Below are 27,023 nucleotides of genomic sequence, written 5' to 3'. Positions count from 1 at the left end.
TAAAACTAGGGGTGAAAACAGCAGTGCTTTTTGTGTGTGTTTAAAGGCCAGTGCAGCAAGCAAACACAGACACAGAGAGGAAGATAGGAGAGGAAGAGAGCAAAGCAGAGAGACAGAGATACTTACACTTGTGCAGCACAGAGTCTCCACGGAGCAAAGAATGAAAAGAAAGAGGGGCAAGAGAAAGAAAGGGCAGAAAGAAGAAAGAAAAGAGCGATAAGACAGAGGTAAAGCCGAATGCTTCCAGAAACAGAAAAAGGAAGACATTCCTTCCAAGCTGTCTATTTCAACTACCATACCGAAAAGATTGGAAAAAACTTAGGGGCCGTTCACACCAAATGCATTTTTGCACCCGTCCACACTGTTTTTCTATGTAAACGTGCTATATGGACATAATTGCCATTGTGTCGCCTCTCACTTTTTTCTTTTTTTTTAGCGTGTTGTGAAGGAGTGGTGCATTTTTAGACGACGTGTCAAGTTAAAAAGAGCTTCAACTTTTACAAATGTGTAGAAAGTCACCTCCGTCTGCTCTATGCGTTCTGCTGTGTCTCACGTTTTTCTGGACTATAACGCATTTGGTATTTGGCCTGAAGCCCCTTAAAGAGAAAATAAAGCAACAAACTTAAAAAAAAAAAATCCCACTGAAATGAAGTATTTTTTGTTCCATGACAGATTCATGGAATCATTAATTTTTTCCCGCCATTCAGATTCACTCCTGTTGTTTGCCTTTAGTTGGCAAACAGATAGTCTCAACCCAAACTCTGTGTCAAACTGGTAAAGATGCTCAAACAAAGCTGTGCCACAAAGTTCATATTTTTCAGGGCAATCAACCTTAACCCTTGTGCGACCTTCGGGACATTTCTTTGTCTTTTTCATTTTTGTTTTTTCGAACTTTTTTGCTGTGTTAATGCCAACAGCAAAATTTTTGCCAAAGGTGTGAATTTTTGATATTTCAACCTCAGTTCCAAAAAAACATTATAATACCTAGTGTACACAAAATAGTTACACTCCAGACCTTCAGGACAAAAATGTCCCCATTGAAACCCATTAAAACTGCAATATTTGATCCCTGTACCATTAATGCATAAAATCATGAATTCTATGATAATATGCTTTCATTCCAGAGCCCTGGCTTCAAAAATGTTTTTTATATTTTCCACCAGATGGCGCCATTTTTTTTTTTTCATGTTTAGCCTATGGAGCAAAAACATGCTTTTTCCCTATTTTCTGTTTGCTGTATTATAGAGCACTGCAGGCTAACTGAATAAACTATGCAGCTAAAGTTGTGTGGGTGTGTTGGTATGGATGTCAGAGTGTGTTTTGTATGTGTGTATTGAGAAATGTGTGCGTTTTTGATGTGGACATTTTTGTCCTCGAAGGACCTCTGAGTAACTTTTTTTTATTGACGCACAAGGGTTAAAATAGCTTACTTGTAGTTGACTCTACATACAGTATTAGGCTTGAATGAGAGGAAAAATTTTAACATCACAAAAAAATTACATCACCGTTAACTTTAGAAGCTGGAACAAAGTACGAGTTATGGTAATAGTGTGTTTGCCTTATCAAGCACTGCTACTCATTATGCATTCATGTCGCAGTCGTACATTCCAAAACAAAAGTCTTATGCTGTGCCTCTTCACCAATGCTAATGAAGAGCCCATCCACTGAAACAGAACAAGAGTAGCTTTGTATATCGCCACCTAGAGGCTGCTGTCATACAGCACTGGCTAATTTGCCACTGACATTAGGGGCAGAGAATGCTAATCAGGTAGGTTGAGTGATTACAAACTTGGAACAGGGAAGTATAATTTCCATACAATGTAAGTGAATGGTGACAGTGATAAATCTCCTGTGGTGTTCCACAGAGGAAAGTCATATGGGAATGAAGGTGAGTAAATGATGACAGAATTGTCATTTTTGGGAGAACTAACCAGTGTTCGAGTTGAGTCGGAGCTCTTTGGGGCTTCCTTTACACACCCCTCTTTGTAATAATAGATTGATTGTATCTTTATCACATTATTATCTCCTTTCACTTGGGTTTCTCTAAAAAAAAAAACAACAACAGGCCACCACATGTTAACCTGACCACAAACATCACAAACATAGTTTACCTAATTCAGCTGAGCTTTGTTCTGGAGATGCCCAGAACTGTAACTCGCTATAACTCTGTAACTCGCTATGTTGCCTCTGCTTCATTCTCTCTGACCGTGTCACTGCACTGGCACTCATCAACGCTAATGCATTAAAAACATGAATGTGGGGAAAGATGATGGTGTCGCAGAAGAAAAGAGTTTGGAGTGGCAGAAAAAATGTTGGTAACCGCTAAAGCATGAGACTGTATACCGCGTTTGAACTGAATAATTACATCAGAAGCATGCACGACTCCCCAAGAATCCCTACGTGCATCCCTATGGAAAATTCACAGAATAATTAGATATATTTATTCAAATAAGTCATTTTGATTTTTTTAATGAGGTGTAAGACAAGACTAAGATGTTAGACTCAAGAATATACTATTTTTAAAATTTAAATAGGTCACTGTGGTTGAGATGCATATAGTAGAGTTATAAGTAAGAAATAGTTCATTGTTTATTTTATCATATGTCTTGTTGAATTGTTTTCTCTGTTGTCAGTATCGTTTATCAGCATGGCTTGTGTATTTAAAGATATTGAGAGAGAACCGCTTGTCACGGGCACAATGTAATACATTTCTAAGATATTTCTTCATATAGTATCCATGTAATAACTTTACAACTGCTTGATAATGAGCTAACATGTTGTGTTAGAAAAATACCGTCAAAACTATGTGCATATTATCTGCGTGCATTCTAATTAACTTCTAGCGACGGTTTTGTTCGTTTTGAGATAAAAGATGATATAATGTTAGTAATTTAGAAGTACCAACAAAAATAAATCTGTCATGAATCCCGCCTTTGTTGTTCCTCCCGCTCACCATCAGAGGGCTCCATCACCTGGGGATTGACTTTAACTCTCTGGACTCCATTTCCCATAATCCCCGTACCTGTCACTGATTACCTGCTCAGCTGTTTCTCATTTACTCAGCTATTTAAGTCTCACTCTCTATCATTTCCAAGTCTTGTTTTGCCCTGGATGACATTTCTAAGCGTTCTCTGAATTTTTGAATTATCTGTGTATGATCCTGGACTGTTTACCCTGTTTTGACCCATTGCTGCCTGCCTACTACTACTGCCTTGTTTACCTGGATATAACCTGTGATTGCCTGCCACCTGCCCTGACCTCTTGCCTGTTTATTTTCTACCACTCTGGATTGCCTTTGTTATTACTGTTGTTGGTGATTGACCCTGCCTGTCTGTTTTACGACGTTTATGATTATTAAAAGCTGCACATGGATCTCAACTCTGATGACTCATCATTACAAAATCAAAGAAGAATTATATCTTACCATTATTATAGCTTACCATATTGCCAGTGTCTGTAATTTCCTTCAGAAAACAGTGCGCTGCGCACTCGTCATGTTTAGAATGTCCCGACTTAATCTTTTTTGGATTATTATTACTGGGAGAGATAATGGAAATGTCACGTTGTAACATTTGGAAGAAAAAAAAAAAATCTAGTATTTTAGTTTTGCTGAAACACCAAGGGACCTCCCAGGTTAGATTATTTTGGCCTCATGGGGGGTCCGGGACCCCCAACCCCCCCCCATAATTCGAACAGTGGAACTAACCATTTTAAGTGGATTATGAGCAGACCTAAGTGGAACCTTAGAATTGAAGCGTCTGGCATTTACCCAGTTCGGTAACACTTTTTTAATAAGTATACGTTAATAAAGTACTTATAAAACATTTGTAAACTATTAGGTTATAGTTAATTCTTCAACATAAATTGTTGTCAGTACATTGTTAATACTTTAATAGTGCATATACAAATAGTATGTTCTTCATTTATTGTCAAAGTAATTAACAAATTATTATTGTTTAATTAGTTCATATGTAAAGGTTATATATATATCTATATATCTATATATATATCTATATATATATATATATAAACTCAGCATAAAAAAGAAACATTTTCAGGACACTGTATTTTAAAGATAATTTTGTAAAAATCCAAATAACTTTACAGATCTTTATTGTAAAGGGTTTAAACAATGTTTTCCATGCTTGATCAATGAACCATAAACAATTAATGAACATGCACCTGTGGAATGGTCGTTAAGACACTAACAGCTTAAAGACGGTAGGCAATTAATGTCACAGTTATAAAAACTTAGGACACTAAAGAGACCTTTCTACTGACTCTGAAAAACACCAAAAGAAAAATGCCCAGGGTCCCTGCTCATCTGCGTGAACGTGCTTTAGGCATGCTGTATGGAGGCATGAGGACTGCAGATGTGGCCAGGGCAATAAATTGCAATGTCCGTACTGTGAGACGCTTAAGGCAGCACTACAGGGAGACAGGAAGGACAGCTGATCATCCTCGCAGTGGCAGAACACGTGCAACAACACCTGCACATGATCGGTACATCCGAATATCACACTTGAGGGACAGGTACAGGATGGCAACAACAGCTGCCCGAGTTGCACCAGGAAAGCACAATCCCTCCATCAGTGATCAGACTGTCTGCAATAGGCTGAGAGAGGCTGGACTGAGGGCTTGTAGGCCTGTTGTAAGGCAGGTCCTTAACAGACATCACCAGCAACAACATCGCCTATGGGCACAAACCCACCTTCGCTGGACCAGACAGGACTGGCAAAAAGTGCTCTTCACTGACGAGTCGTGGTTTTGTCTCACCAGAGGTGATGATCGGACTCGCGTTTACTGTCGAAGGAATGAGCGTTACACCGAGGCCTGTACTCTGGAGCGGGATCAATTTGGAGGTGGAGCGTCCGTCATGAGGCGGTGTGTCACAGCATCAACGGACTGAGCATGTTGTCATTGCAGGCAATCTCAACGCTGTATTACAGGGAAGACATCCTCCTCCCTCATGTGGTACCCTTCCTGCAGGCTCATCCTGACATGACCCTCCAGCATGACAATGCCACCAGCCATACTGCTCATTCTGCATGATTTCCTGCAAGACAGGAATGTCAGTGTTCTGCCATGGCCAGTGAAGAACCCGGATCTCAATCCCATTGAGCATGTCTGGGACTTGTTGGATCGGAGGGTGAGGGCTAGGGCCATTCCCCCCCAGAAATGTCCGGGAACTTGCAAGTGCCTTGGTGGAAGAGTGGGGTAACATCTCACAGCAAGAACTGGCAAATCTGGTGCAGTCCATGAGGAGGAGATGCACTGCAGTACTTAATGCCGCTGGTGGCCACACCAGATACTGAATGTTACTTTTGATTTTGACCCCCCCTTTGTTCAGGGACACATTAATCCATTTCTGTTAGTCACATGTCTGTAAACTTGTTCAGTTTATGTCTTAGTTGTTGAATCTTTTTATGTTCATACAAATATTTACACGTTAATTATGCTGAAAATAAAAGCAGTTGAAATTGAGAGAACGTTTCTTTTTTTGCTGAGTTTATATATATATATATATCAGAATGAGCTTTATTGCCAAGTATGCTTACACATACAAGGAATTTGTCTTGGTGACAGGAGCTTCCAGTGTACAACAATACAAAAAACTATACAAAAACAGCAGCAAGACATAGATAATAATAAAAAATAAAAAATAATTATACACATACGTACAGACACACATACACATGGGTAGTGCAAATCTAATACAATCTGTTATGTACAGTGTAAATACAAATCTGTTATGTACAGTGCAAATGTTTTTTTGTTTTTTGTTTTTCTCTCAGAGGAATGAAATGGCAGAAGAGGTTGGATGCATTGGATAAATATAAGAAAGACTAAACTGTGTATTGCACATAGTTATTGCTCAATGGGGCAATTTAACTGTTCATGAGATGGATAGCCTTAGAGAAAAACTGTTCCTGTGCCTGATGGTTCTGGTGCTCAGAGCTCTGAAGTGTTGGCCAGAAGGCATCAGTTCAAAAAGGTAGTGGGCAGGGTGAGTGGGGTCCAGAGTGATTTTTCCAGCCTTTTTCCTCACTCTGGAAGTGTATAGTTCTTGAAGGGGGGGCAGGGGGCAACCAATAATCCTCTCAGCAGTCCGAACTGTCCTTTGTAGTCTTCTGATGTCTGATTTCGTAACTGAACCAAACCAGACAGTTACTGAAGTGCAGAGGACAGACTCAGTGACTGCTGAGTAGAACTGTATCAGCAGCGCCTGTGGCAGGTTGAATTTCCTCAGCTGGCAAAGGAAGTACAACCTCTACTGGGCCTTTTTCACAATGGAGTCAATGTGTGTCTCCCACTTCAGGTCCTGTGTGATAGTACTTTCCCAGGAACCTGAATGACTCCACTGCTGCCACAGTGCTGTTTAGAATGGTGAGGGGGGTCAGTGTTGGGGTGTTCCTCCTAAAGTCCACAATCATCTCCACCGTTTTGAGCGTGTTCAGCTCAAGGTTGTTTTGACTGCACCAGACAGCCAGCTGTTTAACCTCCCTTCTGTATGCAGACTCATCGTCATCTCGGATGAGGCCGATGACAGTGGTGTCATCTGCAAACTTCAGGAGCTTGACAGAGGGGTCCTTGGCGATGCAGTCGTTGGTGTAGAGGGTGAAGAGTAGTGGGGAGAGCACACATCCCTGGGGGGGCACCAGTGCTGATTGTACAGGTGCTAGAAGTGTATTTCCCATCTCACAAGCTGCTGCCTGTCCGTCAGAAAGCTGGTAATCCACTGACAGACATGGGAACAGAGAGTTGGTGTAATTTATTCTGGAGTATAGCTGGGATGATGGTGTTGAAAGCCGAACTGAAGTCCACAAAAAGGATCCTTGCATATGTCCCTGGTCTGTCCAGATGTTGCAGGATATGATGCAATCCCATGTTGACTGCATCATCCACAGACCTGTTTGCTCGAATTGAAATTCATTCAAGCAAATTGAAGGGGATCTAGAAAGGGTCCAGTGATGTTCTTCAGGTGGGCCAACACCAGTCTCTCAAATGATTTCATGACTACAGACGTCAGGGCGACAGGTCTGTAGTCATTAAGTCCTGTGATTTTTGGTTTCTTTGGGACATTAATAATGATTGAGCGTTTCAAGCATCATGGGACTTCACACTGCTCCAGTGATCTATTGAAGATCTGTGTGAAGATGGGGGCCAGCTGGTTAGCACAGGATCTAAGACATGCAGGTAAAACGCCATCTGGGCCCTGTGCTTTCCTTATCCTTTGTTTTCGAAAGACAAGGCTCACATCATCTTCACATATCTTAAGTGCAGGTTGAGTAGCAGGAGGGGGGAGGAGGGGGGTTGCAGGAGGTGTAGGTGTTTGTGTGAAGTGAAGGTCAGAGTGGGTGTGGGGTGTGAGATTGGGCCTTTCAAATCTGCAGTAGAACACATTCAGGTCGTCAGCCAGTTGTTGGTCCACCACAGGGTTGGGGGCAGGAGTCCTGTAATTCGTAAGTTGTTTCATGCCACTCCACACTGATGCAGGGTCGTTAGCTGAAAACTTGTTTTTCAGCTTCTCAGAGTATCTTCTTTTAGCCACTCTGATTCCCTTATCAGTGTGTTCCTGGCCTGATTGTACAAGACTTTATCCCCAACTCTGTAAGCATCCTCTTTGGCCTGACGAAGCTGCCTGAGTTCCATAGTAAACCATGGTTTGTCGTTGTTAAATGTTAAATAAGTCCTAGTAGGAATGCACATATCCTCACAAAATCTGATATATGATGTAACAGTATCTGTGAGCTCGTCCAGGTCTGTGGCTGCAGCCTCAAAAACACTCCAATCAGTGCAAAGCAGGCTTGTAGTTCCAGCTCTTTTTCGTTGGTCCATCTCTTTTCAGTCCTTAATACAGGCTTAGCAAATTTTAATTTCTGTCTGTAGGTTGGAAGAAGATGAACCAGACAGTGATCAGAGAGTCCCAAAGCTGCTCTAGGGACAGAGCAATATGCATCCTTTATTGTTGTGTAGCAATGATCCAGTATGTTCCTGTCTCTGGTGGGGCATGTAATGTGCTGTTTGTATTTGGGCAGTTCACGTGTGTGATTTGCTTTGTTAAAATCCACAAGAATAATAATAACTGAGTCCGGATATTGTTGTTCCATGTCTGTGATTTGATCAGCCAGCTGTTGCAGTGCTGTGTTCAAACACGTGTTTGGTGTGATATGTGTATATATATATTTATATATATATATAAGGATTATATATATATATATATGTGTGTGTGTATATATATATATATATATATATATATATATATATATATATATATATAATCCTTCTTTAACAACATGTTAAGCATACCTGTCAGATGTATTTCAAACCAGTAGTAAAGGAGTTGTTCATGGTTCATGAGAATATTACAAAGTTATTTATTAATAGTTAATAAAGAAATGCAAAGAAATGTTTATGTATGTAAGTTGATACACATAAATATAAAGACAACAATTTATAAATTATGAGTTAACTATAAACAAATAGTTTACAAATGATTTATAAGTACTTTATTAACGTATACATAATATAAAGTGTTCCCCAAAGTTCTACACACATCCCTTGCAAGTTAATTTATTAAGTATTTTGGCTAATTTGATTATGCATGTTTTAAATGATTCCACAGAATTCCACAGATATTCCACCAAAATCATTGCAGATTAGCCTGTTGTTTTCATCTGGGCCTAGTTATAAGTTATCAATGAAATGTCTTCATGTCAGTTCTTGCTGTAAGGTAGTACTGTAGTACACTCACTTGTCGATGAACATATCTCAACTTTTACACATGAATAAACAATATGGAGAGGAGAGAGAGGAGGACTGAAAAGATAATCTAGACTCACCATGCAGGTCTCCAGGTCATCCAGCCTCTCCCCCTCCATCAGCTCTGTGGTGGAGCGTTTAGGAACTTTCTCCTCGGGAACGTCCATGTCAAGAAATTCCTGCTGTGGCATGTGGCGCTCTTTCCCGGACAGGTGCTCTGCCTGTCCCGTCATCAAAAACCACAGGACACATACTGCTTATGAAGTGCTTTATGAATCAAAACAACTTCATTATATTCCAGCATTTTTATATTATTTCCTTTGTGGAAGACAAGGTAGATAGCAGTTTTATGCTGAAAAATGCTGATTTTACCCAGCATGTTATTGAAGTACAATATACAACTTTGAAGCCACAATACACTTTACAGTCAGTGTAAAGAAGAACATTACAACCAGCAAATAAATTCATGATAGAAAATTATTTTAAATTATTTTAAATAAATAATTAATCCCAAGGGATGTTAAATTTGCTCGGCTATGCCCCAAACATATACTGTTCCCTTTTCACACCCCAAATTTTCTCTGATGCCAGAAATATAAATGAACATATGTACATAATCAGTTATTCATCTAAATATCTTATTGTTTTATGAGTCAAATCTGGATATTTGCTCTGATCTATTCATCTTTTATCTTTACTGTATATACACTGGCGGCCAAAAGTTTGGAATAATGTACAGATTTTTCTCTTATGGAAAGAAATTGTTACTTTTATTCACCAAAGTGGCATTCAACTGATCACAATGTATAGTCAGGACATTAATGTGAAAAATTACTATTACAATTTAAAAAAAAAATTCTGAACTTCTTAAACTACTTCAAAGAGTTCTCATCAAAAATCCTCCACTGCAGCAATGACAGCTTTGCAGATCCTTGGAATTCTAGCTGTCAATTTGCACAGATACTCAGGTGACATTTCACCCCACACTTCCTGTAGCACTTGCCATAGATGTGTCTGTCTTGTTGGGTACTTCTCACACACCTTACAGTCCAGCTGAACCCACAAAAGCTCAATGGGGTTAAGATCCATAACACTCTTTTCCAATTATCTGTTGTCCAATGTCTGTGTTTCTTTGCCCACTCTAACATTTTCTTTGTATTTCTGTTTCAAAAGTGGCTTTTTCTTTGCAATTCTTCCCATAAGGCCTGCACCCCCGAGTCTTCTCTCTACTGTTGTACATGAAACTGGTGTTGAGCAGGTAGAATTCAACGAAGCTGTCAGCTGAGGACATGTGAGGCGTCAATTTCTCAAACTAGAGACTCTGATGTACTTATCCTCTTGTTTAGTTGTACATCTGGCCTTCCACATCTCTTTCTGTCCTTGTTAGAGCCAGTTGTCCTTTGTCTTTGAAGACTGTAGTGTACATCTTTGTATGAAATCTTCAGTTTTTTAGCTATTTCAAGCATTGTATAGCCTTCATTCCTCAAAACAATGATTGACTGACGAGTTTCTATAGAAAGATCCTTTTTTGCCATTTTTGACCTAATATTGACCTTAAGACATGCCAGTCTATTGCATACTGTGGCAACTAAAAAACACATTTTAAATTTGTATCCCCTTTTTCTCCCAATTTGGAATGGCCAATTCCCACTACTTAGTAGGTCCTCCTGGTGGCGTGGTTACTCACCTCAATCCAGGTGGCGGAGGACAAGTCTCAGTTGCCTCCGCTTCTGAGACAGTCAATCCGCGCATCTTATCACGTGGCTCGCTGTGCATGACACCGCGGAGACTCACAGCATAGGAGGCTCATGCTACACTCCGCGATCCACGCACAACTTACCATGCACTCCATTGAGAGCAAGAACCCCTAATCATGACCACGAGTAGGTTACCCCATGTGACTCTACCCTCCCTAGCAACCGGGACAATTTGGTTGCTTAGGAGACATGGCTGGAGTCACTCAGCATGCCCTGGATTCAAACACGCGACTCCAGGGGTGGTAGTCACGTAGACAATGTTAAGCTTCATTTAACAAACCAAATAGCTTTCAACTATGTTTTATATAATGGCAACTGATTTTCTAGTACCAAATTAGCAATTTAGCATGATTACTCAAGGATAAGGTGTTGGAGTGATGGCTGCTGGAAATGGGGCCTGTCTTGCTGATTTACAGGCCTAGCTGATAATGTCCTGACTATACTTTGTGATCAGTTGAATGCCAACTTGGTGAATTAATGTACCAATTTCCTTCCGAAACAGCTAAATCTGTACATTATTCCAAACTTTTTACCGCCAGTGTATGTACTTTGATTACTATGGCAAGAAAACTTTTATGTCTGCTTTCATATGCATGGATCTTTTCTACTCACCAGTGTCTGCTGTGAGCTGGAAAGTGCCTCTAAAATCTCATCAACGATTCGATCGGAGATGAATGATGCCAGGCTGAGCTTCACTTCACTGTGGGAAGAGACAGAAGATGAGGAAACACAGGTGTGAATGTGGTACAAGAAAAACAGTCACCATTGACAGGGTTATTATCACATTTAGCCTCATCTGGGCCACAATCACAACAGTGACAGACACACAGGAACCTCGTTAAAATCTGTGAGACTGTCTTAAAATAACCTTCTTTATTACTGTCAAGTGAAATATGATTAGAGAAAAACAAGATTTCCTTTACTGACACTTGAACTGACCTGATCTTGTTCATAATGTCGATGCCAGACTGTTCAAGGAGTGTGTTCTTGATGAAGCTTTGAGGAACGACCATCTTAGTCATGCCGGCTTTGATAAGATCCTGCCGCAGGTTGGATTTCTTCATGACGTGAGGACACAGACCCATGGCTGCACCCACCATTGACTCAAGCAACATCTATTCAAGAGCCCATTTAAACAGAACTGTCATGAACACTAATAAAACGCACTTAAACATTAAAAGAAAAAAATACCAGAGATTTTACTTTTCTTCAATATTCATTTGTTAAGATTATTTCCTCTTCTGTGAAATAGAAAAGGATGCTAAAGAAAACTTATATAACCTTAAAATTAACTTCATGTTCAGTTTTTATGATATTTTCATGGTTAGTACATTTTATTGTTTATTGAACTGAGCACTAAAACTGTCATTATACAACAACCATCATTTCTTGGTAGAGCATAAATTTAAGCCCCTTATTTTGTATTAATGCTTTTCTAATTTGATTGGTAAGTGATGATCAAGTATAACCAAATTAGTATTTAACATTGTTTAAATGACCACACTAAAAGTTATAAAAGTATTGTTTTGTTTATGTTCTGATGGCAGTCATCTTGAACTTATACACCTACTGACACCTAGTGGTGTGGAGGCAACATCAAGTTATGGTCTCAATAGTTTTTGATTAATGACACCACTGAAGAAATATGTTATTCACAGTCAGCCAGGATTAGCTTATTCCATGAGTGAAAGTTTCAGATAATAGCAGGATTATCCAGATACTGTAAATTGAGTATTATTCGGCTGGTCATGTGATCTCAACTTGGCAGCCCCCATGAGGAAACCTTCTCCTTGTAAAATAGAAAAGCTTTTTTTAAGGCTACTGATATGATATTCAGATCATTTTCAGAAGTATTAATAATTTCTATAGGGGTAAGTGTGCTTTTTAATGAGGAAATAACAACTATATGCACCTTTAAATCTCATTTATAGTTTCACACATTCAAACCTGGCAAATTACAATTTCTCACTCCATGTTTGAGAACCTTTAATGTATTAATGCCTTTTTTTAATGCCCAGCAATTTTCAGCAAATTACGCAAATTTAAGCTACCGTATGGTCTCAGAAGACTTGTAATATATGCACGAGTCAAAATGACTACTTTTACAGTACTTCAATGTAGAGGTCTGCATTCCCGTGGAACTCCCTCAGGAACCACGGGATCCAATCAGATTTCTTGCGTTGCGGAATTTAATTTCCAATTGAAGGCAGTAGCGGACGGTATGTCCATGAGTTGTGTGCGGGAGTGGGTGGTCAGAAAAGAGCCTAAAAAAATCAGATGTGGATATCTATTTTTATATTATTGATTTATGAATGCAAAAAAAATTAAAATGAAAAATAAAAACCATTATTTTATTTTACAATTAATTTAGCCTAATTTTGATAACAATGAACAGAAAATCTAATGTAAAATCTGCAAAAAACAAGTGCATCAAATTATCCAATACTTAGAGCAGGCTATAAGTCAATGATGCTTTACAAGAATGCCAGAGCAAAGCGTGGACACTGTGTTGTCAAAGGATGTGAAACTGGGATTGGAAAATGTGCAATTTAAGTGTAAAGAAACCAAACTCAGGCAAGTCAGATGGGCTTATGTCACACGCTATCTGATAATAGCAATAACAGAAAAATTATATGTTATTTGTGTACACTTGTCTGTTTGTATGGCTTTTGCCCTATGTGGAAAACAAATGCGGGGTTGCAGGAATGGGTGTGGTCAGGAAGAAAATTACTGCAGGCAGAGAGCGGGTGAACACAGAGTAAAATTGAGCAGGAGCGTTTGGATGAAGGATAGAAACTTGCGAGAGCGGGATGGAAAAAACAGTCCCCTGCAGACCTCTACTTCAATGGTGCCTTTTGTCATTTTTTGGAGCTCGATGGCCCAGTCCCCATCCACAGAAGAAAGTAAGTCCAAAGGGTTTGGAATGAGTGTGAGTAAACAATGACTTTCCATTCTGGGTGAACTATCCTACCTATTTTAATTTTTTTTTATTTCCCCCCACTTTTCTCCCCAATTTGGAATGCCCAATTCCCAATGCGCTCTAAGTCCTCGTGGTGGCGTATTGACTCGCCTCAATCCGGGTGGCGGAGTACGAATCTCAGTTGCCTTCGTGTCTGAGACCGTCAATCTGCACATCTTATCACATAGCTTGTTGAATGCGTTACAGCGGAGACGTAGCACGTGTGGAGGCCCAAACTATTCTCCGCGGCATCCACGCACAACTCACCACGCACCCCACCGAGAGCGAGAACCACATTATAGCGACCACGAGGAGGTTACCCCATGTGACTCTACCCTTCCTAGCAACCGGGCCAATTTGGTTGCTTAGGAGACCTGGCTGCAGTCACTCAGCACACCCTGGATTCAAACTCGCGACTCCAGGTGTGGTAGTCAGCGTCAATACTCGTTGAGCTACCCAGGACCCCCATCCTACTAATTTTAAACAATTGCATTTCCAGAAGTCCCAATGGTGATTCAAACTTGGTGGTGCAAGATAATTTTATTAAGAGGACAGTTGAGAACATATGAGCATCAATTCTGGATAACTCAGACTTACTACCTACCAAGCCATGTCTCAAAAGATTATTGCATTGAAAAGTTGAAGGTGGAACATACTGACCAATCAATTGCATCAGTACTAAGGCTGACAAATTCCAAATCCATTTTTTTGTCACACTTAAGATAAAAATGCATAACTGTGTCTTAAAATTTTGGATGTGGGTCAAGCACAGACGATGACTTGAGACTGATCACATTCTTGCGCTAAAAAAGGCTAGATGCTGAGCAACAAATACAATTGAACAGAATGCAGGTGTCTCGAAACATGTTTTTAAAGGTTGTAGTTCTTTATATTTTGACACAGCATCTAAAAACACAGCGCTCCTGAATGAGATGCTGAATAAACAACCAAAATGTATCGAAACCATAAAAGACGTTTGTTTAACGCATGTTTACATTGAAAACAAATGGTAAACTGGATGGTTGGAAAAGGGTTCATGTGTAAACGGCCCCATAGGTGGAGGGCTTTAGCTGTTGCGTCTTGCTCTCTTATCAGTGTTTCACAGATTATGCAAAGGGTTTTAAAACGCTTTGTCAGGAAAGCGGTTTACTTTTTTCTAAATATTTGAGAAAATGAACCAACTACATTTTTTAATTTTACGCACTTGAGTTCAAAATGGTATGCTCTTTTTTGACAACCAGTAATGTTCTTTGCAATAATATAACAGTGCTTTATGGTTTATTTGTAATCATTGTGCTTCCTTGTGAACTAAGGCAACAATGTCAATTTAAAATCGGCTGACTTTAAAATAATATAGTCTAATAATTCGAATAAATAATTCGAATTTTGGTAATATTTAAGGTAAAAATTCAAATTTAGTTTCTCAGCCCACTTAACAGCCCTAGTCAGTACAAATATTTTGTTTTGTTTTTTGCTTTTTGAGAGGTGACTTTCCATCTTCAACCTCTGAGGGCATTTCCTCAGTCGAGGTGTTCCACTAAAAGAGCTCTTGTCAGGCCAACCAGGCTTTCCGGCAAACACTGGTCTGTTTGTATTCAGCACAGGTCTATTGTGTCAATGCAACAAACATGATGGCTGGAAAAAACCTCACTCACTTCGCTCTACTCACTGTGAGGCTGATACAAGCTCTTGCTGTTACTGTCTCTGCCATTACAAGCAATTATGAGTTGAGTGAAAAATGGCAAGCCAAGTGGCTGCCTATGAACTCCTGCACATATTTACTGCCCGTGGTAATTCATTTGGCTTAACAGCACCTTAGAACATTTTTGAAAGGCTTTCAAAGTCATTGACAGCTCTGAAGCGGTGCTTAGAATACCAATATATATTTGAGCTAAACAGCAAACTAGCAGTGATAAATCGGCCAAACAACTGGCACTAATTCAAATACAACTTTGTGCTGAAATATATTACTGTTATATATGATATACTGTATCACACAGGCTTTAGGTTTGATGGGTGACTAAAGTAATGCAAACACTGCAAAGTCTGAGTTTGTGATTCAAATATCAACATGTGTTTGATATCAGGTTACCTGGAGTTGCTCATCCATGACCCGTGCCACCTCTCCTGCCATAGAGTCCAGCTTCGCCTGGATGGGTCCCACTGAAGAGGCACTGACCTCCTCTCTGGACGCAGCGCCCAGGTGGTACAGGTTGGGTAGAAGCTGCGGGTCAATAAGAGATTTACTATACCATTCAAAATGCATATTTATCAAGCGTGAGTCGGTGATAATATAGTGTTTACTCAATTGTACAATCTATTAAACATTACCCTTACCGAAATTGAGAGTTTATGGCAAATTTGCCCCAAACTTGCTGCAAATTCGCCACTGATAATTTTCATATGCAAATGAGCTTTGCGGCAAACTTGGGGCAAATTGTCCACTATTGCCAAAGGTCTGCCGGTGGTTCACCACTACCGGCAAAAAGCTGCAAACTTCTGGCAAACATTTGCATGTGAAAATAAAGAGCGGCAATTTTGCAGCTAGATTAAATTTTTTTGGAAGGGTAGTCTAGAGATGATCGCATGGACTTGTGTCATTTTCATGCCACTTTCACAAATAAAACCTGTTAAATTGCCGTTAAATTACTGGATTACCACTTTCGGTAAATGTATTGTATCTGGAATTTAAATGAGCAACTGCGTTCTGTCTTTTTTATGTTAGCTTGACGAAGCCAACATACTGTTATTCTGCGAAGTTGCTTTCATTTTTTAAAAAAATTTTTTATCATTAAACAAAGACCAAAATTTTAAATCTAAGTCCTCCTAAAGCTTTCAAGCTTCATGCACCAAACTCGGCACAGACCTTCAGACTGTTCTGGAATAGTGTGCCATGTCTTTTCTTACTGATCTGTTTTCACACAGCAGAAGATCAAATATCGGAAATATCCGATACACAGACGGAATGTTCATGAATTCAAACTCCAACTGTCAAAAATGTAAATGTAAACAAACCCATAAAAGGCCTTTGATCTGCTTTCAGTTACTCACTCTCTCTCTCTTTCTCTGTCTCTCTATCTTGCATGTTTGTCTGACTGTAATGCCTGTATAACCATCAAACTTAAAACTTTTAAATCTAGTTTAATCTTTCAGACAAGGCTTTGTCAAGCCAACATCAAAGTTTCTCTTGACAAACTTTACCTACAGTACATCATGGGTTCCAACTTCTCTGTCAGCCGAACCCCTTTGACTTAAATGAATTACTTGCAGTACCCCCTGATATTTTAAGTAATGTTTATCTTTCAAAATGTAATTAATTTTACATCTTTATTAGGGGCCAAGCCCCATTAGTATTATTATTATTCTTCTGGCAGGGAGTCTATGGCAGCCCTATGAACGCTACATAGGAAAATTATGAAATTTGGCACTCACACAATTTGGGGTCTCTAGGACAAACTCTATAGCGCCACCAGCATGTCAAAAATTCATGTTTCTTTTGTGCTTATCTTTTGAACCGTTTGTCCTAGAAACAAAATTATTTTTGTAACTGATTACACTCCTCTTGATGATTCCAATGGACTTACATTAAAACTCCATCCATTACAGTGGCCACCATCTTGGATTATGACATTCAAAGTTTAAACTTTTCACATCCTTCAAACTTGGTTGGATTTGCACAAACAATGGCTCAAAATAATCTGCAGATTGAGCTGCACAGAACTGACCAGAGAATAATTTAATTTGTGCTACCGTTCAGAAATCATGCCAAAGCAAATTTAACGAGGTCGACGTGAAACAGGACATGAGACTATATCTTGGTAACGCTTTGTCCTATCGAAATGAAAATTGGTATGCTTGATTAGGACAATGATCTGAGGGAACACAAAAAGTTTGGTGACAGCGCCACCTATGGGTCAAGAAATGCCAAAATTTTGTCCTAAAATTATGAGTTTGGTGTCTTTGGATTCCTTGAGTCATGAGGATTTCAACCATATACATTTTTCCAACATCAACCATATAACCTCTGCCATTTTGAATTTTATGAAAAACATTTGTATATTTTAATCGCTTTGTCCAATTTGAATGAAAATTGGAAGAATTCTCTTACATCGTTTGGAGACAGCGCCACATAGTGGTTAAAATGCTTAGTCAATTTAAACAAAACTTTTACATTATCATTGCTTCCTTATTCTAAGTCTTCTGAAAATGGCAATGAAAATTTCTAAATGTATTTATTTATTTATTTTTTCATTTAAATCTGCTGACTCTCAGTGGCTGTGGCTGTGTAGCGAAGAGGTCAGTTCGCTGTACATGCAAGCTGGAGAGACTGAAAGAGCTCCGGGCAGCTTGTAAACTACAAATAAGTTGTTTAGTCAATTTCAACAAAACTTCTAATGTATCATTGCTTCCTTATTCTAAGTCTTCAGAAAATGGCAGAGAGAAATTGCTTTTTTTTTTACATTCAAAACCTGCTGCTCTCAGCTTGGAATGTCCCTTTGGCACTTTTGATCTGTGTCAACTGAATGGCCCAGTGGTTAACGCATTGGACTACAGGCCAAAGGGTTGTGAGTTTGAGTTCAGGAAAGAGCAGTTTTAAAATTTTTACTTCTGTTGATCTCGGAGTCGTCATATTGTGCTTAATACAATGCAGACTGTACTTTACTGCGTAATTCCTGCTTCAAAAACATAAAAAAAAAATAAAAAAAATAAACTAGGTTGTAACAATATTTTCTCAGCAATAGTTGTATACTCTCAACCTAGAATGTCTCTTTGACGTTACTCAGACTTGTCGATTGTGTGGCGCAGTGGTTAGAGCTCTGGGCTTCAGTTCAAAGGACTGGGTGAACCCCGGTTTGATACCTGCCTCAGCTGGTTTAAACGTTGTGACTCTGTTGTGCATGTAGCAACCATTATAAACTGAGGTAGGGGGACATGTCCCCCTTTAATCTATAAATATTTGTAGGAAATGAAACATTTATATTTTAAGGAAATGATACATCAGCCTATTTTTCATGTTTCGGCAGCCATGCGAGGAAATAGTAGGTGGCCGCCTAAATGACACCTTTAAGACCCATTAGAAGCCTCCGTCAAATGGTCGGTTTGGCAGTGAACAGAACCAGCACACAGTACATTCCAGGGAGGTACAGCCATCACCTATCGCTTTTCAGGACTACAGGGCAAACAATGTCAGGTTTATAAAGGTTATTTTTAAAACATGATTGCGCTGCTGATAATTAAAGCTGCATTATGTAAGAATTTACATGATCCCCGGCATGGGAGTTGGACGCGCTAGCAAGGAGGCTATAACAGTCATGGCCTCTAGCCTCAGTCGCTAGTGTGTCCTCTTAAGGCCAGGAGAGTGAGTTTTACACATTGCACAGCTATCATGAACCAGCTGGCTACCGTTACACTTCGCAATGTTTTCTGGTAGGGTTGTTGAAGCTTATATTGGTTGTCATGCTTTTATGAATCGAACATTACTCGTATGTTAACCGATCGCGATGTATCTACATTGTCCGGTGAAGTTAATGTAATGTTTACTAATATGTATGAGTTCTGAAATTGACATCTTGTAATTGTTATATTGCATATTGAAGCATCTTATTTTCATGCTTAATAAAGTATATTTTATGCCCATCATTATTGAATCCTCGTTTTATGTTTTTAGTTTACGGTGTTATTGTGTGCATTAGGTTATTAGGTAATTAGGTTATGTGCAGAATGCAGATAATGTCAAATCATCTTTTACTGTTTTGATAAATAGTCATTCTTGGTGACCAATTTAAGCACTCCAATAAATATTTCACAAAATGTATCTGATAACTTGATCCATATATCTACAGTAACACTGTCAGTACTGGGATTTTGTTAGTCAGTGGATAAATACATGGATCAGCATGCTTTAGCCAGAATGACTGATTGGTCTAATGTAAAGTTTTCACCACTATAGTAAGGGGTTCCGGGTTCTAATTCACCCTAATATCAATTTTATTTAATAAACGAAGATTCCATCTATACGTCAGTGGATGTAGATCATGAATCGAGACACATCTGTTTGGATATTGGTTTGTGATTTAACTGGAAAGAAGCTATTAGCTCCACTGCTCAACAGTGGAGCTAATAGAGGGCATGTCTATTTGCACAAGAGAACATTGCGCCCGCTGTCACTCAACCGCACTGATAACAGCCGCAACAAGCACTCATTTTTTATCACACACGAAAGATAAAGAAACTCCTCCTCAAGAACTGGAGATGTTTCTTCTGCATTAGACACTTACCTGATGAAAGCTATTTCAAAAAGTGAAGGTGACAAAACTGGCAAAGGCAAAAAGTGGTAGGGAAATATCCCACCCGTCAACAACACCTATGTCCGCTTGGATGGAGAGCAGCTCTTTCGTTTCAGCATCTGTCCAATTTGACAACATTTCTTTCCATAATGTAGATAACCAGGATTTTCAACTCAACTAAATGCGAAGAGTACTTGCGTAAGCTCCTTCAGATCTGTACAAAACTCTTTGACAACAGAATTCTTACATCAGAGTGTCCTGACCTCTTATGTGCCCAAACCGTTAATCTTACGACTTTGTACACACATAGCATTAATACAGAATGTTTCTTTTGATGGCTAATTGCCAGAGCTGATTTGCCAGAATTTCAACAATGGGTCCTATTTATATTTAACTTCTAAACAAAAGAATTCCATTACAAATGTATCAAAAAGGCTGTATGTGTGAAAGTGCCAGTATACCATAAAATGCAGATCAAATATAAAATGGTGGCAATGTTGCCATGAAAGTCTAACTATGGAAATAATACAGCACTGTCTTACTGTTTTTGAGTTTTTAGCATCCTTCATGAGGTTCTCTGCCATTCTGACATCCTCCTGGATAGTGTCTTTCTCTGTGTTCTTGAGAGAGTTGAGATGGTCCTGGACTTTCACACATATCCGGTCGATCATCTACAGAAAAAGAAGAAGATTAAGAACGAAATATTTCTTACAGCCCATCGAAGGGCTTATCTGGAGAGAGGAGTTACTTGATATTCTAATCTTGAACTGGCTCTTCAATCCATTTACTGACACAATCTATTTTATTCCACTATCAGATTCGTAAAATTGAAAAAAGGGAAATGTGAGCCAGGTGCTTTTTTTTTCTAGTGTACCTAAATGCAATAGGTACCAAGAAAGTTGTTCCTCTTGGTTAAATTGCACTTGTTGAACAACACCTGAGTAAAATGTTGACATGTTGAAGGTTTAGGTCAAAACTGAACAGACTGGTCTTTGTGAACGCGCTGCACATATACTTTCCATTGTTATCGTTAGCTAGCAGGCCAATACAGCACAGGAAACCATAACGATCATATAAACCGTTTTGAGGCAGGTATTGCTACACTAATCTAGGTTCTGGCTCTTTACACCTCCGGAGTTGTAGTATGTCAAAGAGCCCTCACCTGCTGTGTGGTGGTGGTGACAATGCCCTGCTGGAGTCGGTAAGCTTGCTCTTGGACGTACTTGCGGGTTTCATGGTTCCTGTACAGGTAACTTTCAATCTACAAACACACACAAGAGTTAATTCTATTTCCGTTGAAAGAAACTTATTTTTTAGAAATGGGGTCTTCAAGGTTGCAGTGTGGCACACCTTTAGCAACGCGTCCTCCGTCTTCTCAGGACTGGCTTTGAGGGCCTGAGATGCATCTATGATGGGGATTGGCATGAACCGGATGGCAAAGTTCCTGCAGGAAGATAATGAGATTCATTAATTGCACACACATATACAGTTTATGAATATCTAAACAGGTGTGGGGTATTCTTCATTTTTGTGAGACTATAATGTCCAATTAAAGAGTAATGAGGAGGAAATTTGCAAGAATACATTCAAGCATACAGTGCTGCAAAACTGATTCATATACTGTAAGAGACCAGAAGATAATTAAACGATATTAAAATATGAGAATCCACATCTTAGGAAAGACACTCAAACAACATATGTATGTGCTACGTTTTGGAAACTCACACTTACAGTACAACCGATATATTACATTGCATCGTCAATCACTTATAAATGTAATGTCACTTAATTACTAACACATGTATTTCAGACACATAAACCAAAACACAACTGAAAGTATAACAACAGCTTGTTCTCCTCAATTCAATTATGCAAACAGTGTAGTATAGTATACTGTATTTTGTACTGAAAGAGCCATACAGAACATTCTGTATATACAGAATATTCTGAATGGCTCTTTCAATATATATATATATATATATATATATATATATATATATATATATATATATATATATATATATATATATATATATATATAATGCATATAAATTAAATAAAAACTCTAATTATGATGGTATTGCCATCTTTCATCACCACTGTATCACTGTAAAAGCACAAGGGAATCTTCAAACAATTATTAGTTTAGATTCAGCACAATATTACAGAAACTAAAGGTTCAAGGTGAAAAAAAAAAATATTTTTTTTAAAAACAGATCTGTTGTGTTTTGACTTGTCAGGGAAACCCAACAGTCTTTAAGGTTAATGATGTTTTTAATTAGATGTTAAACACCTAAAGGACACAAGGGCAGTGCAACTTGGAATGTATATATAAAAAAAAATAAAAAAAAAAACATGTAAATTTATGTAAATATGCCCCATATATATGGGATGGCCGCCTCGGTGTGGAGCGCTTCTATTGTTTTGTTGTTTTTGTTTGTCCTGTGTTTAGTAATCTTTTTTAAAATCAGTTTTACCAGAGACGAACTGCTGAACATTCGACAGCATATACCAGTGGATTTTGAATATTCGGACGTTTTGTTTGACATTTTAGTCAGAAGCGCGGCTGTGTTGTTTAAACGCACTATGAGACGCAGGCGAGGGAGACGAGCAGGTGCGCTGGTCAAGCTCCGATGGCGGGGCTTTCGAACAACGCTGCCGAGCATTCATCTAGCGAATCTCCGCTCTCTCCCTAACCAAACGGAAGAACTACATCTCCTCACCTGCACAAACAAGGACTTTTCAACCTCTGCTGCCTTGTGCTTTACAGAAACCTGGCTGAGTGAAGCCATTCAGGACAGCGCGTTACATCTGCCGGGCTTTCAGCTGTTCAGAGGATCGCATCGCAGAGTTAACAGGGAAAACGAGAGGCAGTGGAACATGCTTTTTCATCAATGAAAGTTGGTGTACAGATGTAACAACATTAAAGAAGATGTGCTGTCCTAATTTGGAAGCGATCTTTATTAACTGTAAGCCTTTCTACTTGCCGCGGGAGTTTTTCTTGTTTATTCTGGTGAGTGTGTATATCGCGCCAAACGCATGTTTGAATGCCGCACTGCAACAGCTGGCCGATCAAATCACAGACACGGAACAACAATACCCGGACTCAGTTGTTATTATTATTCTTGGGGATTTTAACAAAGCAAATCTCACACGTGAACTACCCAAATATAAACAGCACATTACATGCCCAACCAGAGACGGAAATATACTCACTGCTACACAACAATAAAGGATGCATATCGCTCTGTTCCTAGAGCAGCTTTGGGACTATCTGATCACTGTCTGGTTCATCTTCCTCCAACCTACAGACAGAAATTAAAATCTGCTAAGCCTGCAGTAAGGACTGTAAAGAGATGGACCAATGAAGCAGAGCTGGAACTACAAGCCTGCTTTGACTGCACTGATTGGAGTGTTTTTGAGGCTGCAGCCACAGACCTGGATGAGCTCACAGATACTGTTACATCATATATCAGTTTCTGTGAGGATATGTGCATTCCTACTAGGACTTATTTAACATTTAACAACGACAAACCGTGGTTTACAGCAGAACTCAGGCAGCTTCGTCAGGCCAAAGAGGATGCTTACAGAGTTGGATGCTTAAAGTCTTGTACAAGCAGGCCAGGAACACACTGAACAAGGAAATCAGAGTGGCTAAAAGAAGATACTCTGAGATACTAAGATACTAACGATCCTTCATCAGTGTGGAGTGGCATGAAACAACTTACGAATTACAGGACTCCTACCCCCAACTCTGTGGTGGACCAACAACTGGCTGACGACCTGAATGTGTTCTACTGTGGATTTGAAAGGCCCAATCTCACACCCCACACCCACTCTGACCTTCACTTCACACAAACACCTACACCTCCTGCAACCCCCCTCCTCCCCCCTCCTGCTACTCAACCTGCACTTAAGATATGTGAAGATGATGTGAGCCTTGTCTTTCGAAAACAAAGGATAAGGAAAGCACAGGGCCCAGATGGCGTTTTACCTGCATGTCTTAGATCCTGTGCTAACCAGCTGGCCCCCATCTTCACACAGATCTTCAATAGATCACTGGAGCAGTGTGAAGTCCCATGCTGCTTCAAACGTTCCACTATCATCCCCATCCCAAAGAAACCAAAAATCTTAATGACTACAGACCTGTCACCCTGACGTCTGTGGTTATGAAGTCATTTGAGAGACTGGTGTTGGCCCACCTGAAGGACATCACTGGACCCTTTCTAGATACCCTTCAATTTGCTTATCGAGCAAACAGGTCTGTGGATGATGCAGTCAACATGGGATAGCATCATATCCTGCAACATCTGGACAGACCAGGAACATATGCAAGGATCCTTTTTGTGGACTTCAGTTCGGCTTTCAACACCATCATCCCAGCTATTCTGCAGACTAAATTACACCAACTCTCTGTTTCCACATCTATCTGTCAGTGGATTACCAGCTTTCTGATGGACAGGCAGCAGCTTGTGAGATGGGAAATACACTTCCAGCACCTGTACAATCACCACTGGTGCACCCCAGGGATGTGTGCTCTCCCCACTACTCTTCACCCTCTACACCAACGACTGCATCGCCAAGGACCCCTCTGTCAATCTCCTGAAGTTGCAGACGACACTACTGTCATCGGCCTCATCAGAGATGACGATGAGTCTGCATACAGAAGGGAGGTTAAACAGCTGGCTGTCTGGTGCAGTCAAAACAACCTTGAGCTGAACACGTTCAAAACGGTGGAAATGATTGTGGACTTTAGGAGGAACACACCAACACTGTCTCCCCTCACCATTCTAAATAGCACTGTGGCAGCAGTGGTGTCATTCAGGTTCCTGGGCACTACCATCTCACAGAACTTGAAGTGGGAGACCCACATTGACTCCATTGTGAAAAAGGCCCAGCAGAGGTTGTACTTCCTTTGCCAGGTGAGGAAATTCAACCTGCCACAGGTGCTGCTGATACAGTTTTACTCAGCAGTCACTGAGTCTGTCCTCTGCACTTCAATAACTGTCTGGTTTGGTTCAGCTACGAAATCAGACATCAGAAGACTACAAAGGACAGTTCGGACTGCTGAGAGGATTATTGGTTGCCCCCCTACCCCCCCTTCAAGAACTATACTCTTGCAGAGTGAGGAAAAAGGCTGGAAAAATCACTCTGAACCCCACTCACCCTGCCCACTATCTTTTTGAACTGTTGCCTTCTGGCCGATGCTTCAGAGCTCTGAGCACCAGAACCGTCAGGCACAGGAACAGTTTTTTTTCCCACAGGCAATCCATCTCATGAACAGTTAAAACTGCCCCATTGAGCAATAATTAATGTGCAATACACAGCTTAGTCTTTTTATATTATCCAACACATCCTACCTCTTCTGCCATTACATTCCCTTGCACTGTACATAACCAATTTGTATTTAGATTTGCACTACTTATGTGTATGTGTGTGTATGAATGTATATGTATATATATTCATATATGTGTATATGTATGTATATGTATGTGTGTGTATATATGTGTGTATGTATATATATATATATATATATATATATATATATATATATGTACATATGTATATACAGTTGTGCTCAAAAGATTGCATACCCTTGCAGAAATTGTTAAATTTTGGCATTGATTTTGAAAATATGACTGATCATGCAAAAAATGCATTTTATTTAAGGATAGTGATCATATGAAGCCATTTATTATCACATAGTTGTTTGGCTCCTTTTTAAATCATAATGATAACAGAAATCACCCAAATGGCCCTGATCAAAAGTTTACATACCCTTGAATGTTTGGCCTTGTTACATACACACAAGGTGACACACACCGGTTTAAATGGCAATTAAAAGGTTAATTTCCCACACCTGTGTCTTTTTAAAGTGCAATTAGTGTCTGTGTATAAACAGTCAATGAGTTTGTTAGCTCTCACGTGGATGCACTGAGCAGGCTAGATATTGAGCCATGGGGAGCATGTTTTGTTTTATGATTGTGCCATTCTGTTACAACCTACAGTTGAATATGAATCCCATAAGCAATAAAATAAATGTGTTTTGCCTGCTCACTCATGTTTTCTTTAAAAATGGTACATGTATGACCAATTCTCCAAGGGTATGCAAACTTTTGAGCACAACTGTACATGTATGTATGTGTGTGTGTGTGTGTATATATATATATATATATATATACACACACATTGTCTATTGTGTATTCTATATATACTTTTTTCTTTTCAATATTTATCTATTTTTTATTCAATTTTAATTATTTTTTAAAAGTCTTCTTGCTGTTTTTGTATTGTTGTACACTGGAAGCTCCTGTCACCAAGGCAAATTCCTTGTATGTGTAAGCATACTTGGCAATAAAGCTCATTCTGATTCTGATTCTGATATATTTGAAATATATATTTGTTTAATTGTATAGCAGTGAGGATATGATAAGCTTACAGTAGTCTGATTAAAACACATACTATGTGTTGGGTGGAGGAGGCTGATGCTCTCTCAACAGAGCTCACTCAACAGCGAAGATTACTTGTTCCGCAGGCATCAGAAAAAAAGCACCCATGGTGATGAATCAGGCATGAAACAAGGCTATCTCTTACTCTAATTGATTTAGACTTGACATCATTATGGAGGTTACGGATCTTATGAAAATGGAGAATATACCTGACATTTCCCATCGATATTCATGGAGTCTTTATATAGAGCGGGCCTGTCACAGACAGACTGATACCAGAGTGTTTTAGGTGGGAGGAATTGAAAGAAACAGGCCTAATGCCACTACTAAAGGGAATTTTAGATGACACAGATGTGAGGAGCAGGTGATTGACAGAGACTCTATCTGTGATGCTCATGGTGGAATGGGGGGGGGAGGGTGGTCAAACCACTGATGTTTTAATCCCTCCACATTGCTCTGGGAGATGATGTATATCATTATAAAGCAACAAGGGCGAGAACATTTTCAAAAGCAAAGCTATTATATTTATTCACATATTTGAGATGATTCTACCCGTCTTAACCATGAAAGCGATGAAGGATAATCTATTTATATTGATATATGGTTCGCAGCAAATTGTCCGATACACAGGTCAAGATCAGGTTAGCAGGTCAACAGAGTGTTGGCAAACAACTGACTATCTTACTTAGACTGAATGGAATCTATGCTAATGAAATGGATAGACTGCTATGTTTTACCTTTATGAGGGTGTATTTTTTTTCTTCTACACACATCCTACAGCTACAGGTCACTAAAGTGTCTGCAGATG

The 27,023-nt window shown here is 39.4% G+C and overlaps 1 protein-coding gene across 3 annotated transcripts in view; it reads right to left on the bottom strand.

Moving 5' to 3' along the window:
- LOC127452959 (F-actin-uncapping protein LRRC16A-like) overlaps nucleotides 1-27,023 on the bottom strand; it is a 175,574-nt gene that overhangs the window by 17,940 nt on the left and 130,611 nt on the right. For all 3 annotated transcript variants that reach the window (XM_051718871.1, XM_051718873.1, XM_051718872.1), the window contains exons 23-29: nucleotides 21,117-21,210; nucleotides 20,929-21,027; nucleotides 20,309-20,437; nucleotides 15,572-15,703; nucleotides 11,460-11,635; nucleotides 11,133-11,220; nucleotides 8,844-8,984 (exon numbers count right to left, since the gene is read on the bottom strand). In XM_051718871.1, the coding sequence (XP_051574831.1) occupies nucleotides 8,844-8,984; nucleotides 11,133-11,220; nucleotides 11,460-11,635; nucleotides 15,572-15,703; nucleotides 20,309-20,437; nucleotides 20,929-21,027; nucleotides 21,117-21,210 (859 nt within the window). The remainder of the gene's footprint in view (nucleotides 1-8,843; nucleotides 8,985-11,132; nucleotides 11,221-11,459; nucleotides 11,636-15,571; nucleotides 15,704-20,308; nucleotides 20,438-20,928; nucleotides 21,028-21,116; nucleotides 21,211-27,023) is intronic.

This window comes from Myxocyprinus asiaticus, chromosome 15, assembly GCF_019703515.2.
Source record: "Myxocyprinus asiaticus isolate MX2 ecotype Aquarium Trade chromosome 15, UBuf_Myxa_2, whole genome shotgun sequence".
In the NCBI taxonomy this organism is placed as follows: Eukaryota; Metazoa; Chordata; class Actinopteri; order Cypriniformes; family Catostomidae; genus Myxocyprinus; species Myxocyprinus asiaticus.
This window is presented reverse-complemented; position numbering and strand designations above follow the sequence as displayed.